At 31.4% G+C, this 15,269-nt stretch overlaps 1 protein-coding gene across 1 annotated transcript; it reads left to right on the top strand.

Annotated features, from left to right (window-relative positions):
* Positions 1-603: 603 nt before the first annotated feature.
* LOC113517210 (splicing factor 3B subunit 1) lies at positions 604-15,195 on the top strand. Its single transcript, XM_026901798.3, has 21 exons — positions 604-768; positions 1,044-1,312; positions 2,279-2,405; positions 3,014-3,093; positions 3,871-4,065; positions 5,348-5,540; positions 6,162-6,412; positions 6,579-6,768; positions 7,188-7,471; positions 8,156-8,359; positions 8,610-8,808; positions 9,354-9,512; positions 9,611-9,903; positions 10,096-10,254; positions 10,452-10,640; positions 11,199-11,381; positions 11,558-11,736; positions 12,510-12,755; positions 13,510-13,722; positions 14,228-14,444; positions 14,803-15,195. The coding sequence occupies exons 1-21, from the start codon at positions 741-743 to the stop codon at positions 14,959-14,961; spliced, it is 4,017 nt and encodes a 1,338-aa protein (XP_026757599.2). The 5' UTR covers positions 604-740; the 3' UTR covers positions 14,962-15,195.
* The last annotated feature ends 74 nt before the right edge of the window (positions 15,196-15,269 follow it).

Below are 15,269 nucleotides of genomic sequence, written 5' to 3'. Positions count from 1 at the left end.
GATAGGTTGGCGTAAAAAAAAATGTTTATAAACCTGTGAAAAGTTCCTGCTGGTATATTTTTATAAATAACACTATCTCACAAATAGGTTTACAATTTTCATATCCTTTTTGTGTAGACTTTTAGTGAAGAAAATCATAAAATTTTCTCAAAAATATCATTTAACCATGCAGCTTACATAGCCTATCAATATGGCGAAATTGCGTGTATTACAATTCAATGGAATATAATAATATACACAGAAAAATAAAATAACGGTAATTTTACTGTAAGAGCGAGCAAAATAGAAATCTATATATGTCTGTGGACTAAATTCATAATAATTTTGAATTAAATATTAGAAATTTAACTCATATTAGCACTTAAAGATTTCGCTGCGATTTAAATTTTTAATTTTACAAATAAATTTAAAAAAATGGCGCCTTAAATAAGTTTGATAAATGGCGATCCCCTTTTTATTACAAATTAACGACTTTTACTAGGTAGTAAATATCAATATCTATATATAAAAAAATATTAAATATGTACTATCTTTAATCTTTGGCAAAGAATAAATTTATAGAGTAAGGTAAATGTAGATAATAATATTTGCTAGATAAGCTGTACGAGTAAAAAAAAAATAAAGAAATCTGTAGTTCTTTTAGGCGTTTGTTGTGTGCATTGATATTTATAAAAAAAATCTAAATTAAATTATAATTTTGACCTATTTAATTATCAATATTTTCACATGATTTTATTATAATGGATAAAATACCCAGGACACATGAAGGTAATATTTTTTTAAACAATTTCCACATGCTTCTCTATCGCCAGCCATTTTATTACAACACGACTATTTTTTTTTCAACTTTATATTACATATTATCAATAAAAATTAATAATAAGTATAATTAATGTTTTTTTTTGTAATTTGTAGTATTTATTTGCATAGATATTCATATAGTATTAAAGAGCATCATATTTTGTGACAGAGATAACATTAATCGATACCTACATTGTTGGGTTGGCTGTATTCGTTCATATATTTTATTGTTTTATTTACAGCTATTGAAGCTCAAATAAGAGAAATACAGTCTAAAAAAAATGAGCTCCCAGAAAACGGTGCAAATAAAGGCGTTTCGCTAGGTGAGACTTATTATGACAGCGACATATATGACAATGCCGGACAAGGGGGTAAATCAAGGTACGACGGGTATGTAACATCGATTGCGGCCAATGATGAAGTAGAAGATGAAGATATTGAAAATGTGCCAATTTCACAAAAGAGACCAGGTTACACTGCTCCTGCATCTTTACTTAATGATATTGCACAGGTATGTAATAATAAAAATAGTTAATAGTCAATAACTAGTTAATTACTTTACTCTTAAACTACTGCAGTAGAGTATGAACAGGGTATGATTTCCCGAAAGATACAGGATTTGAAAAACTGTCACAGATGAATAGTTTCTTTATGAAATCTATAAAATGAAACTTATTATGGTAAATTAATAAAATAGAAATATTTTATTTAATTCCACTATCATTAGTATGCATGCAACTACCAACATTTAAAGATTGATTACTATTATTATTAGTAGAAGTACTATGACCTTAGTCATCAATATCTTACTGTTATTCAGTCCATGAACATGTTGCCTCAAATGTTTTACCTCTAAATGAGACATCTTCACATAAATTAATAGGTCGCAGCAACCTAATTTTGAAGCCTAGTGTTGACTGTTAGGTGCAAATGGTATTAGTTCATTAATAAATATCATTTTGGCAAATAATATATAGGTAGAATATTCTAATGTCCCAATAATATTGTTATTCATTCATGAATATAATTTTGGTGAATAATTTAGCTAAGATCAAGTAATGTCACTATTTTGTGATATGCAGAGTATGATTTAACCTGTCTTTGATTCATTTTTTAAAAATATGCACTACATTGCTTAATGATGATATAAGCATTGAGTGAAGAATTAAGTAATATGTTGATAGTGATAAATTATTGACATTTAGCATCAAAATTTCTAATATGTTTAACTGTTATGTATTTGAATGGGAGGCAGGTAAAATGGATGTATAAGAATTGAAGGTTTACAATTATAACATAAATTTATTTAATATATCAAAATATGAAGAGACATATAGTAATATGCAGTTTTTAACTATAGTCTGTTTCTGTAAAACTTAATAAAAATGTTAGTAATTTGTTAACAATTTCATTTAGAGAATGTTATTAATTCAATAAAATTTGTTAAAGTTAATATAATGTGAACTTCTATTTTTAGAGTGACAAAGATTATGATCCATTTGCTGAGAAGCGTAGACCAACAATTGCAGATAGGGAAGATGAGTATCGTCAAAAGAGGCGTAGGATGATTATATCTCCAGAACGAATGGATCCATTTGCTGAAGGTAATTAATATTTATGTAATAAGTATGCAGATATATAAATGTATGTTACTTCTACCAGAAATTTAATCCCAAGGCCCATTTATTTTTGTTTTTTTTAGATTTAAGTCAAACTAAATAATATAATACCATAATGCTATTATTGCAGCTTAAAGTAAAAATTATAATAAAATTTTATTTTTTTCTTTTTTTAAAAGGAGAATAAATATTAACCTATTACTGTGTAGGCTAAGCTTTATTTAAAGTTTTAGAAATAGTTTTTCTTATATTGATAATGATAATATAGAATTTCAAAGTCTATAAATTTTTATATTCTGATTATTGTATTCCATATAATAAATCATTAATAGCCTTAGTAATGTAGTACTTTAATAGATTGTTCCATCTGATAGATACATACATTTTTATAATGTTTTTCTTCTTATATACATTTGTGTCAAACAACCATACTGTTCATACATTATTATACATAGCAAATAATTATGTTACAATTGTGTTATAATTTTTAATAAAAATATATATGTAATTGAAAAATATATATTAGTATTATATTTTTATAACTACTTCACCATAGAAAACATATTATTTAAAATAATATATTATACTTACAGGTGGTAAAACTCCAGATGTTGGCTCTAGAACTTACACAGAGATTATGAAAGAGCAATATCTTCGTGCTGAAGAGACAGAGGTATGTTTTAATATTATTATTATTTTAGGATCAACTCCAAAGAACTATGAAAATACAAATCTTGTGGGAGATGCAAAAAAAATATGATCAATGTCTTACATACTTACAGTCTTTGATACTTGTTCAGTCATCTGTGACAATTAATTTCTTTTTTAATAACCAAATTTAAATATATAAAAAAATAATTATTTATTTATTTATTTTTATTTATTTAGAGTTAGGCACACCAACAGTGTATATATTATACATAAATGAAATAACATGTTTTGTGTAGCATGCTGATATGCATACCTATAGCAGGTGTACACAACATTGACTACAAATTACATGCATATAATTAATATAATAAATTAAATTTATAATTACTTATTTTTTGTTACAAAATTCAATTAAATATAAAGCAAGACTAGGCAATACCATCACATGGTCTTCAGTACCTTACCATGAAACACTGCCAACGAGCCATGGCTTCTGGCTATCTGGATCTAAACTGCATATATGTTTATAGTATATTGCTTGTAGAAAGACCAATAATAGGTTTCTCTATATTGGTATATTATTCAAACTATGAATTCTGAAAAAAAAAAAAACAAAAAATTAAGATAAATAATTATTGTACATAGGGTTCCATATGTAGTAATACATCCTCACTTCTGTGATGGCATGTGCTGGGCTACTAATCATGCCTATTTTTTCACACAGTATAGCCACTTAATTTTGCCATAATGTTGATATTAGATTATAATAATGTATTTACATTTAGTTATTTATTTACAGTTAAGAAAAAAACTTCTAGAAAGAGCACGAGAAGGAACTCTTAAGCCTGTTGCACAGCCCAATGGTGAAGCTATAAAACCAGCTACTACCAAACGCAAAGGACGTTGGGATCAAAGTTCCGATGATACACCTTCTGTTAAAAAGCCACTGACAGCTACACCCAGTTCCCAAGCCACACCATCTTGGGATACAGAGGTAAAACCTAATTAGATATTGTTATAAATCAGAATCAATGTTTTATACTTTAAGTACATGATATATGTGTGAGGTGGTCTGATGAGCATAGCATTTTTTTTTTTTTCAATATTCACTTGAATTTACATAAAGTAATGTCATTTCTTTATATACCTACTGCATCTGTCAGTTTCTATATGCATCGTCACGATCGATAATTACATATGCTTTTATATATACATTCAAGGTTTACTTCAAATCAATGAGTTTACTAGAATCTGCATGTTAATTCTTGTTATAACTCTCGTTTATGTCTCTGACGTGAGCTCCATATAAGCGTCTGAATATGTTCGCATTTAGCTTTATGTTTTTCCTACTATAGCATGAAGTTCTTCAAAAAGAATGTATTAAGGTTTTCCTTAGGTTCGTCAATGCGCACATGACGTCCCTGGTGATGCAGGCGTTTATAGGTTATAGTGACCATTTATCAAAAGATGAACTGTATGTTTATTTGCCAGTTTTGTGAATATCCTTACTAATATTATAAATGTGAAAGTGATTTTTATTACCTTATATCACTTTAACAGTTTAACCAATCACTATGAAGTTTGGTATATATGTACTATGTGAAATGGAGAGGGTTTCAGACTACTTTTTATTCCAATTAGTAAATATATGTATCCTAGTCATGCGAAATTGCTTGTTAAAACTAGTATAATATATAATAATAATACAGTACAGAACAGAGTGTATATAACTTTCCTAATTTAAATGTGAGTAGATAGACAAGAGAGTTAAATATATATTTTTTTAATGGGTGAGATGGAATGTTAACCCCACCTGCATTATCGCTTTATGCTGATTGGGGTCAATGAGAAATGATAGATGAGGATAAAAGTAGGACAGCTAGCCTATTGTAAGGAATTCCACAAGAATTAACCATGATTACTTACAGGGAGAACCACATGTAGATTGACCTGATATTGCTAGTTATGGGGCTAGTAGACCCCATTGCTAACAATTCTTTTCCCCCAGCATCACATATGTTTATCAAATACCCATGATACTATATTTGATGGATGAGATGAAAGCATTAATTGTTAAAGGGCATGTTAATCGCCATTAGTAGAAAATCCTGAAAACCATTGTGAGTTAAATGTAGGTGAATTTGCCACTATTAATCAACTGCTATGATTTCAGCCCCATCTGTCACCCCTCACTGTTATTCTGACAGTGTATATGAATAGAGGCATGGTTATGATACATCGTTTAGTAAGAGTAATCACTTTTTCTGTAATATTAGAGAGGTGCATGGGAGGAAACGCCAGGGGCAGGCGGGCGTGGTGGTGAAACGCCGGGTGCGACTCCGTCGGCACGTGTGTGGGATGCCACGCCGGGCCACGCCACGCCCGGCCACGCCACGCCCGGCCGCGACACGCCCGCGCACCACGCCAGCAGGCGCAACCGCTGGGACGAGACTCCCAAGACTGACAGAGGTAAATAGCAATTATATAACTCATTTTCTATTCATGGAGGATAGTGTGAATCTTATAAAATATTTTTACAAATTGTTTACATAGCATCAATTTACATAAAACGGCATCTGACTATCTCGCTAGGGATTCTAGTTGCAGGCATATTTTTTATATAAACGGGACCGGATTATCCATTAGGCAATGTAGCCTAGGGACCCTATGCACTGACAAAAAAAATTATTAGATATTTTCTTTAATCGATAATTACATTTGAAGATTTATATGTAATTAACCTTTATTGCTTTGTTTATTTTATATTGCATCGTCATGTTTCAAGTTATTATATGTAGAATAATATTGTGCAGTTTTCTCTTGTGAGCGAGACATGCACTGTCTAGTGGCCCCAATATGGTTAATCGGGTCTAGTACGTAAAAGGCAATTCAATCTTGTCAAGGCGTGTTAAGATAATTATTTAATACACCATCAGGATTTCAATGTTTAAATTTAAACTGGTAAACCATATTGAAAAATAATTTAAAGAATGTAATAAATTAAAGTCTTAAAAATTTTACATATTATTTATTAATTTGAAATTTTATATATGATTAAACAATTTGTTTTATTCAATACAATAATCGCAGAGACACCTGGACACAACAGCGGCTGGGCGGAGACGCCACGAACCGACCGCGGCGGCGTGGACACCATCCAGGAGACTCCAACGCCGGGCACCAAGCGGCGCTCGCGCTGGGACGAGACTCCGGGCGCCACGCCTGCCGCGGCTACACCCACACCCTCGCGCGCCACGCCCTCGCATGCCACGCCGTCCCACGCCACGCCCTCGCACGCTACGCCCACTCCTGGACACACGCCAGTCTTCACGCCTGGAGGGGTAATTATAATATAAACTTTTTAATTACTAACTAGACTTTATTTCATTAAAATTGTTTTATATTATAAGTATTTTAGTTTCTTAGTTATTCTTCATATTGCTACCTTTTTTGTACTGGATATATCTAAAGCTTTTAGTTATTGTTCTCTATTTTTTTCTTTTATAGTCTACTCCAGTGGGTGTAAAGGCTATGGCTATGGCCACACCCACACCGGGCCATGTAGCAGCTATGACACCAGAGCAGCTGCAAGCATATCGCTGGGAAAAGGAAATAGATGAGCGTAACAGACCATATACTGATGAAGAACTGGATGCCATGTTCCCAGCTGGGTACAAGGTTTTGCCACCACCAGCCGGTATGTACATATAATAAGAAAATCTTTGCTATTTTATTATCTTATGAAGTCTTAATATTATAGATAAAAGTCTGAGGCTCATAGTTATTAATCAACACTTTAGTTTCAGGACACATGTATTAAACAAAGCCAACTTCACGTGGAATACTGCCATCGTAATGAAATATTACTCAATACATGTGTTTTTGAATTATAAATGATACAGAATATTCATTTTAATACTCACTTTTTCTTTCAGATGAATGATGACAATATGGCTTTACAGTCTCATGCCGTTGGATAGACTGCCAGATTAAGCTTAACATTATTCTCAATTGCTGATTTGTGTACTTTAAGACAGTTCATATGCAGCATGCTTTATGTTTTCTTTGTCGGCATACGACTGTATAGTTGTGTTAATTGAATATATTGTTGCCCAGGTTATGTTCCGATTCGGACCCCGGCTCGTAAGCTGACCGCAACTCCTACACCCTTGGGTGGTACCCCAATCGGCTTTTTCATGCAGACGGAGGAAGTGGGAGGATCCGCTGCCGCTGCGGCGCGCCTGCTCGATCCGCAGCCAAAGGGTAGCCAGCAACTGCCCTTCATGAAGCCGGAAGATGCTCAGTACTTTGACAAACTGCTCATTGACGTCGACGAAGACACACTCTCCCCTGAAGAATTGAAAGAGAGGAAAATTATGAAATTATTACTTAAAATTAAGGTAATTGTAATATTTCTAAATTTAGGTGATCTGCAATTTACAAATTGAATGTGCAAATTCTCATCCTAGCTTTGCAAGGGTAAATAAGGAGTTCTTTAATCGTTTTTAAATAGAACACAGTCAGTCCATATTACTCACTGATAAGTTAGACTTCTATGGGTGAAATAATTTTTAAATCAGTTTTTTGAGTGACATTTTTCATTACAAATAAAAATTTTAATCCTTCCTCTTTATAATATTAGTTTAGATAATTAGAGATAAAATTTAATATTGTTGATTCAACGATAGTTCTCTGTAAGGCAAAAATTATCAAGTAACTTCAGTAAAATATTTTGCTATACCTTTTATTGTAATAAAAGATTTAACACTTATTTATAATAAAAGGTTAAATTTGAAAACACACAACACATTCAGCCCTTAGAAACACATTTGGGCTGGATGTGTACTATTTTGTAACATCACATGTTTAACTTAATAAAATTAGCCCATTACGATGATAGAAATTAAATAAATGCATATATATAATCGATTCACAACATTTGTTTATAATGAATAATATTGGGGCACAAGTGCAATGTACTTAAATTCTACACACAATAAAATAACTGAATTTATCATAACAATTAACTTTATTTCAATCTTTTTTTTTTCTATTATTTTACATTTATTATTTCAATATTTCAGAATGGAACACCACCTATGTGCAAAGCTGCTTTACGTCAAATAACAGATAAAGCTCGCGAATTTGGTGCAGGCCCCCTCTTTAATCAAATTCTGCCATTGCTTATGAGTCCTACTTTGGAAGACCAAGAACGTCACTTGCTAGTTAAAGTAATTGATAGGATTTTATACAAATTAGATGACTTGGTTCGTCCTTATGTTCACAAGGTATGTAAATGTTTTAATAATTGTTATTATTTAATTGAAACTACCATACAATGTACTATACAAGTATATATCATTATTTAAAAAAAATAGTTTAATTAATAAAATTATTTTTATCTAATTGTGTATTATTATAACAATTCAATTGGAAATATATAAATATATTTAAATAATTTCTATTTTATTGTAATAATATATTCAGCCATATTATTAGAATTTTATATGGTGAATAATAAATGGTAATTCTTTTCAGATCTTGGTCGTAATTGAGCCCCTTCTAATTGATGAAGATTACTATGCTCGTGTTGAAGGCAGAGAGATCATCTCAAACTTAGCTAAAGCAGCAGGCCTAGCCACTATGATATCTACAATGAGACCTGACATTGACAACATAGATGAATATGTAAGAAACACGACAGCAAGAGCATTCGCTGTTGTAGCTTCTGCTTTAGGTAAGTAAATATGATTATAAGATTTTTCCAGCAGCATATTTTTCCACTGATACGATCGAATTAAAACTTGGAATAGTTTTATTAACCCACCCATATGACACAGGGAATAATGTTTTTTGTATTTTTTTTATTAGAGGTTCCTAAAGTATATTCAAAATAGACATGGGTCCAAGTACCTGAAAAGACTTCTTTGCATATTCTAACTACATGAATATTGCAAGAAAAATAGGAAATTATCAAAAATTACATACAAAATTTAGTCCAGTCTAGTTTTTAACCAGTTTCGTGGCTCAATATAAGAAATTCTGAATTGCAATAGCAATTCAATTAGGTACCTATTTCAAAATTAAAAAAAACACAATAAACACATTTGGTTTTATTTTATCTCATATTTGCATATTAAAATAAATTTTTATCTAAAGGAAACAAAAACCTATTTACAGGTAATTTTGTGTATAGAACCCTTGGCGTATAACTTCAACACTCACTTAACTGGTTTCTGAATTTTCAATATTTTATTTTACTAATGAATTATTTGTTTTTAGGCATTCCGTCTCTGCTGCCATTCTTGAAAGCTGTTTGTCGGTCAAAAAAGTCATGGCAAGCTCGTCATACTGGAATAAAAATTGTACAACAGATTGCTATTCTGATGGGATGTGCTATACTGCCTCATCTCAAATCTCTTGTGGAGATCATTGAACATGGTATGTTTACTTACTTTCTAAATTTATTTAAAGGTCTAATCCCATTAAATTTATTAACATATACACTTAAATAAAAATAATATAATTTTTATTTGCAGGATTGGTTGATGAACAACAAAAAGTGCGTACTATCACAGCCTTGGCGAGTGCTGCCCTTGCGGAAGCCGCCACCCCGTATGGTATTGAATCTTTCGATTCTGTTCTGAAACCTCTTTGGAAAGGTATTAGAACCCATCGTGGTAAAGGGTTGGCAGCTTTTTTGAAAGCAATTGGATATCTTATCCCTCTTATGGATGCTGAATATGCTAACTATTATACACGTGAAGTGATGCTTATTCTCATCCGTGAGTTCCAGTCGCCTGATGAGGAAATGAAAAAGATTGTATTAAAGGTAAGACCTTTATCTGTAATTCAAAATACATACTTTTACATTCTGTAATCTCATACTATTTCATTCCATGTTCATTTAAAGGATGTTTTAAAAAAATTGCCTTTAGCAGTATCCTTGTAGTTACATTTATTTTTATTGTTTTTATTTATTGTAAATGAAGTATACCCACTTTAATTAACGATGTTGTTTTAGGTAGTAAAACAATGCTGTGGCACTGATGGTGTAGAGCCGCAATACATAATGGACGAAATTCTGCCACATTTCTTCAAACATTTCTGGAATCATCGTATGGCTCTCGATAGACGCAACTATCGACAACTTGTCGACACCACTGTTGAGATTGCTAACAAAGTAAGTCCAAAAGTTCCATTTTTTATTCATGATTCATTAGATACTTGGCTATTTACTAATTGCATGTTTATGTAGAAACCTTATTAAAATATGAAAATCTTATTTCAATAATTAATATTATTCAACATTTTAAATTAAAACATAATAATTTCTATAATTATTTATCATATTCTTTAACTATATGAATATTTTTTTAGGTCGGTGCTTCTGAAATAATAAACAGAATAGTTGATGACTTGAAAGACGATAATGAACAGTACAGAAAAATGGTAATGGAGTCCATTGAGAAAATTCTCGCAAACTTGGGAGCTGCTGACATTGATTCAAAACTTGAGGAAGCTCTTATTGATGGTATCCTTTACGCATTCCAAGAACAGACTACAGAGGTAAATTTAAAATATATATTATTAAACTAAATCAAATAATACATTTATGTGCAAATTTATACATACATCATCATATAAGCTTTTAACTGACCGCTGCTGAATATAAGCGTCCTTCAAGTGGGAGGGGGTTTGCCAGTAGTTATCACGCTTGGTAGGTGGATTGGCAATCGCAGTTAGGTTTTGGAGATGTTTTAAGAGAGACACTGTTGCCCCTCCCTCACTCTCCCTTAGTCGCCTATTACGACACCCATGGGATGAGAAGGAAGAGGTAGCTTATTCTATGCTGGGACTACACGGGACATAAATACTTATAAATTTGAAAAGGAATGATGTATGCACGGTATCAAATGGTTCTTCATTATACTGTATACATATTGTCAGTCAGTTATCTTTTAATTTTTTTTTATAGATTTCTAGCTCATAAAAGCATATTATCTTTGTTATACACCTAGTTAATGTGGAATGGAGATGAACCAACTAAGTAATTAACTGGCAATTTACATTTAATTTTAAACCTACTATTGTAAATATTTACTAATTTAATTGTATTATTTATAGGATGTAGTGATGTTAAACGGTTTCGGAACAATCGTGAATCAACTGGGCAAACGGGTGAAGCCCTATCTGCCACAGATATGTGGTATTATTTTATGGCGCATGAATAATAAATCTGCCAAAGTACGTCAACAAGCGGCGGATCTTATTTCTAGAATTGCTGTTGTAATGAAAACTTGTCAAGAGGTCAGTATAACTTTATATTTAAGTATTTAGTAAGAAGCCAGCTTAATGGGTTACACGTTTGAAATAACTACATATTTTTGTTTTTATGTTTACTATAACATTTGACTTACTTTATTTTTATACTTAATATTTAAACTGTCTTATTAATACATTTTTATTTAATTTTATTTTTTTAGGAAAAATTAATGGGACATCTTGGTGTAGTTCTCTATGAATATTTGGGTGAAGAATACCCTGAAGTCCTTGGATCGATACTGGGCGCACTTAAGGCTATTGTGAATGTAATCGGTATGACAAAAATGACGCCACCCATCAAAGATCTTCTTCCGAGGCTAACACCTATATTGAAAAACAGGTAAATACATATTCCACAAATAGTAAGTGAATCTATTTACCGATATGTTATCATGACGTGCACGTTTGAAAAAACAAGATATCGAATGTTGCTGTCTCGTTTTATCTTATACACGCGATAATGATGACATATCCATAGATTCATTTGTCATTTGTATGAGAGGGTCAATTCACATTACGGATTCTATTATAACTACACAAGTTAAATCAGAAGTTGAACTTCTGGTTCCTGGACTTTTACATCATCTTGTGTTTTCTCTCGCTTCGCCGGCGTAATTTTAGCAGGAATGCCGGTGTTATAATTAGTTACATTATTTCACATTCTGCTCCCCTCTAAGGAAAGAAAAGCACACACATGTGATGGGGTCTTAATAAGAATAACAGAAGCTACAACAATAATTTTTATTCTATTGTCATACAAAAATTACTGCACCAAATTGGATGCAGTTTTCTTAAATGTGTCCCTGAAGGTTTAACATAAAATCTCGTATATGTTTTTATCCACCAAATATATCTATATATGGTATATATTTTACGAAAGGGAGTCTTTATATAAAAGTTGTCTGCTTGTGTACTTCTGTCCCATTCGTATTTCTGCCGTGAAGCAGTAATATTTTGGCAATGAAATTAAAGGATACATAGGCATAAACCTTAGTCCTCAAGAATGACAAGATATGAAACAGAGATCATGGACAACACTGTATACTCACTTATATCCATTTTACTATATCCATACCTTTATAAAATTGTATATTAACTATTTATAATTTTCAGGCATGAAAAAGTACAAGAAAATTGCATAGACTTAGTTGGGCGTATTGCAGATAGAGGACCAGAATTTGTATCTGCTAGGGAATGGATGAGGATATGCTTTGAATTGTTGGAACTCCTTAAAGCACATAAGAAAGCTATTCGACGAGCTACTGTAAACACATTTGGATACATTGCCAAAGCTATTGGTCCTCATGATGTTTTGGCCACACTGTTAAATAATTTGAAGGTTCAAGAGCGACAGAACAGGTAATATAAGAATACATTTATAAATAAGTCACATAATGTCCTCTTTACTCTAGATTGATACAAAGAGAATGCACATGCACACACATGCATAATTTGCAGTGCTGAATTGTATTTGAGTGAAATTTTGTACATGGGTAGATCAGTGAATTTTATTTTATAATTATGTTAATAAATTATAACATACGTTTTTAAATTATTAATAGATGATTTTAAATATTTTGACTTGATTTTGAATGACTTAGCTACCACAGTTGTTTCCCAGACTACATGTTCATCTCTGGCAAGCAAATCTTTCAGACAGTAATTAATTCATTAACGGCCAGTCGCCATTTAGTAACGACACCGTCCTGGGGTAACATTTAGTTTTTATAACATATTTATACATGCAAAACATATTTAGTTTAAGAAAACCCTACGAAATAAAAAAAGATATATATTTTTTATTTTTTATAAGATTTGTCTGCTTAGTGCTCTCAAACTAGGATAAAAAGTAGTTTCGTTAAAATATGAACCAAAAGTGCTGTCTTATATAAATATTTTTAGTGCAAATATTTATGACAATAGTGACGAACAAAATCATGGAAAAATATTGAGTGTGACTTGGATAATACCCACCTACTCATGTTTTAAATATGTATATTTATTATGTTTATAGATTTTAAGTTTTTTCAAATCTTTTATAACTCTTCTTTCCGACTGTCTATAGTTTACTTTTATTTTTTATATTTCAATTAAATTCAATTATATTTTTCAGAGTATGCACTACAGTTGCTATCGCCATTGTTGCGGAGACCTGTTCACCTTTCACAGTACTACCTGCTTTAATGAACGAATATAGAGTTCCTGAGTTGAATGTACAGAATGGAGTGTTGAAGTCATTATCATTCTTGTTTGAGTACATTGGTGAAATGGGCAAAGACTACATTTATGCCGTTTGCCCATTACTTGAAGACGCTCTTATGGATAGGTATGTATTCATGGTATCCATGATCATTAAATTTACCGAAATATGAACAGCATGTTATAATTTTTCTTATCTATTTATACAATTTACAATGCTGTGTATTAAAGTCAATGTATAAAAAAAATAAAAAAAATCTCTAAAATTGATATTCCATTTTAATATAACAATGGCATTATTGTTCTAAGGATCAGTATGATTTTAATATACAAAAATCTCTTGTTCATTCAAGTTGATCTTCGACACCTCTCAATCGATATTAATGAATATATTTTTGTATTCTATGTGCTAAATTGACAGGTAGGATATTTTATTCCAATAATTGATAAAGAATGGTCATGTTAAGCGGCGGTAGGGGACAAGATAAAATTTGCCGAATTACTAAATGTAATTCTTGGTAGTCTATAACGTAGCACTTTTAATAAAAGTTCGCTTTTTAATTTTAATAAGTTTAAGGAATAGCACTTAAATTTGGACACTATTGTTTATTCATATTATTACAACTTTACAGAGATCTTGTGCATCGGCAAACTGCGTGTGCCGCTATCAAGCACATGGCGCTCGGCGTGTACGGGTTTGGATGTGAAGATGCCCTTGTACATTTATTGAATCATGTATGGCCCAACATTTTTGAAACATCACCACATCTCGTGCAAGCATTTATGGATGCCGTGGAGGGCATGCGGGTAGCCCTCGGACCCGTTAAAATCCTTCAGTATGCATTACAGGTAAAATAAACATTTTGGAATTTTAGTGTTACAGGACATTAACTTATCCAATATATTGATTTCTCTAAACGAGTATATCACTCATATTCTGATAAAAGCTAAAAGAATTACTATACAACATGTGATTATATGAACGTATGATTTTACGTATGATATATCTTACAATTTATTTTATCTGTATTCTAGTACACAAAAATAGTAATATAACATTTAATTTTAAAATTAATGTACAAAGGCAAACTTATCTCTAATATTTCTATCAGCAAGTTTTGTCACGTAAAGACATTATTACATATTACCTTTAGACACAACACATGTATTGCTGATCAAAGTAGAATAATATTTATTATTTTTTCAGGGTTTATTCCATCCTGCAAGAAAAGTTCGCGACGTCTACTGGAAGATCTATAACACTCTTTATATTGGAGGACAAGACGCGTTAGTAGCTGGATATCCGAGGATATTAAATGATCCCAACAACCATTTCTTAAGATATGAATTAGATTATTTGTTGTAACGCAATTATTACACAAGTGTATTACAATTTATAATTTGTTATTAAGTTAATGTCAGTTTTTTTTTTTTCCGAGATATCCTTGTAATAGAGTTCTTAACTTTTTAGTATTACATATAGATTAAAGTAAATATTGTCAGTCGAGTGTATTTATTGTAAGCAACAAGTAACTGAATTTTTGTTAAAAGCCGCGTCAAAAGAAGCTGGTGTAATAAATAAATCCGATTTATATTTTGATTTCTGTTTACATAAGAGACACAAAAAGATTGCGATTAGCGAATTGACTTCTTTTGAAGTCTTAAGTTTTCTTC

The sequence above is a fragment of the Galleria mellonella genome, unplaced genomic scaffold (assembly GCF_026898425.1).
Source record: "Galleria mellonella isolate WM207_F2 unplaced genomic scaffold, CSIRO_AGI_GalMel_v1 utg78, whole genome shotgun sequence".
Lineage (NCBI taxonomy): Eukaryota > Metazoa > Arthropoda > Insecta > Lepidoptera > Pyralidae > Galleria > Galleria mellonella.
The sequence above is the reverse complement of the archived record's forward strand: the minus strand, read 5'-3'. Positions and strand labels throughout refer to the sequence as shown.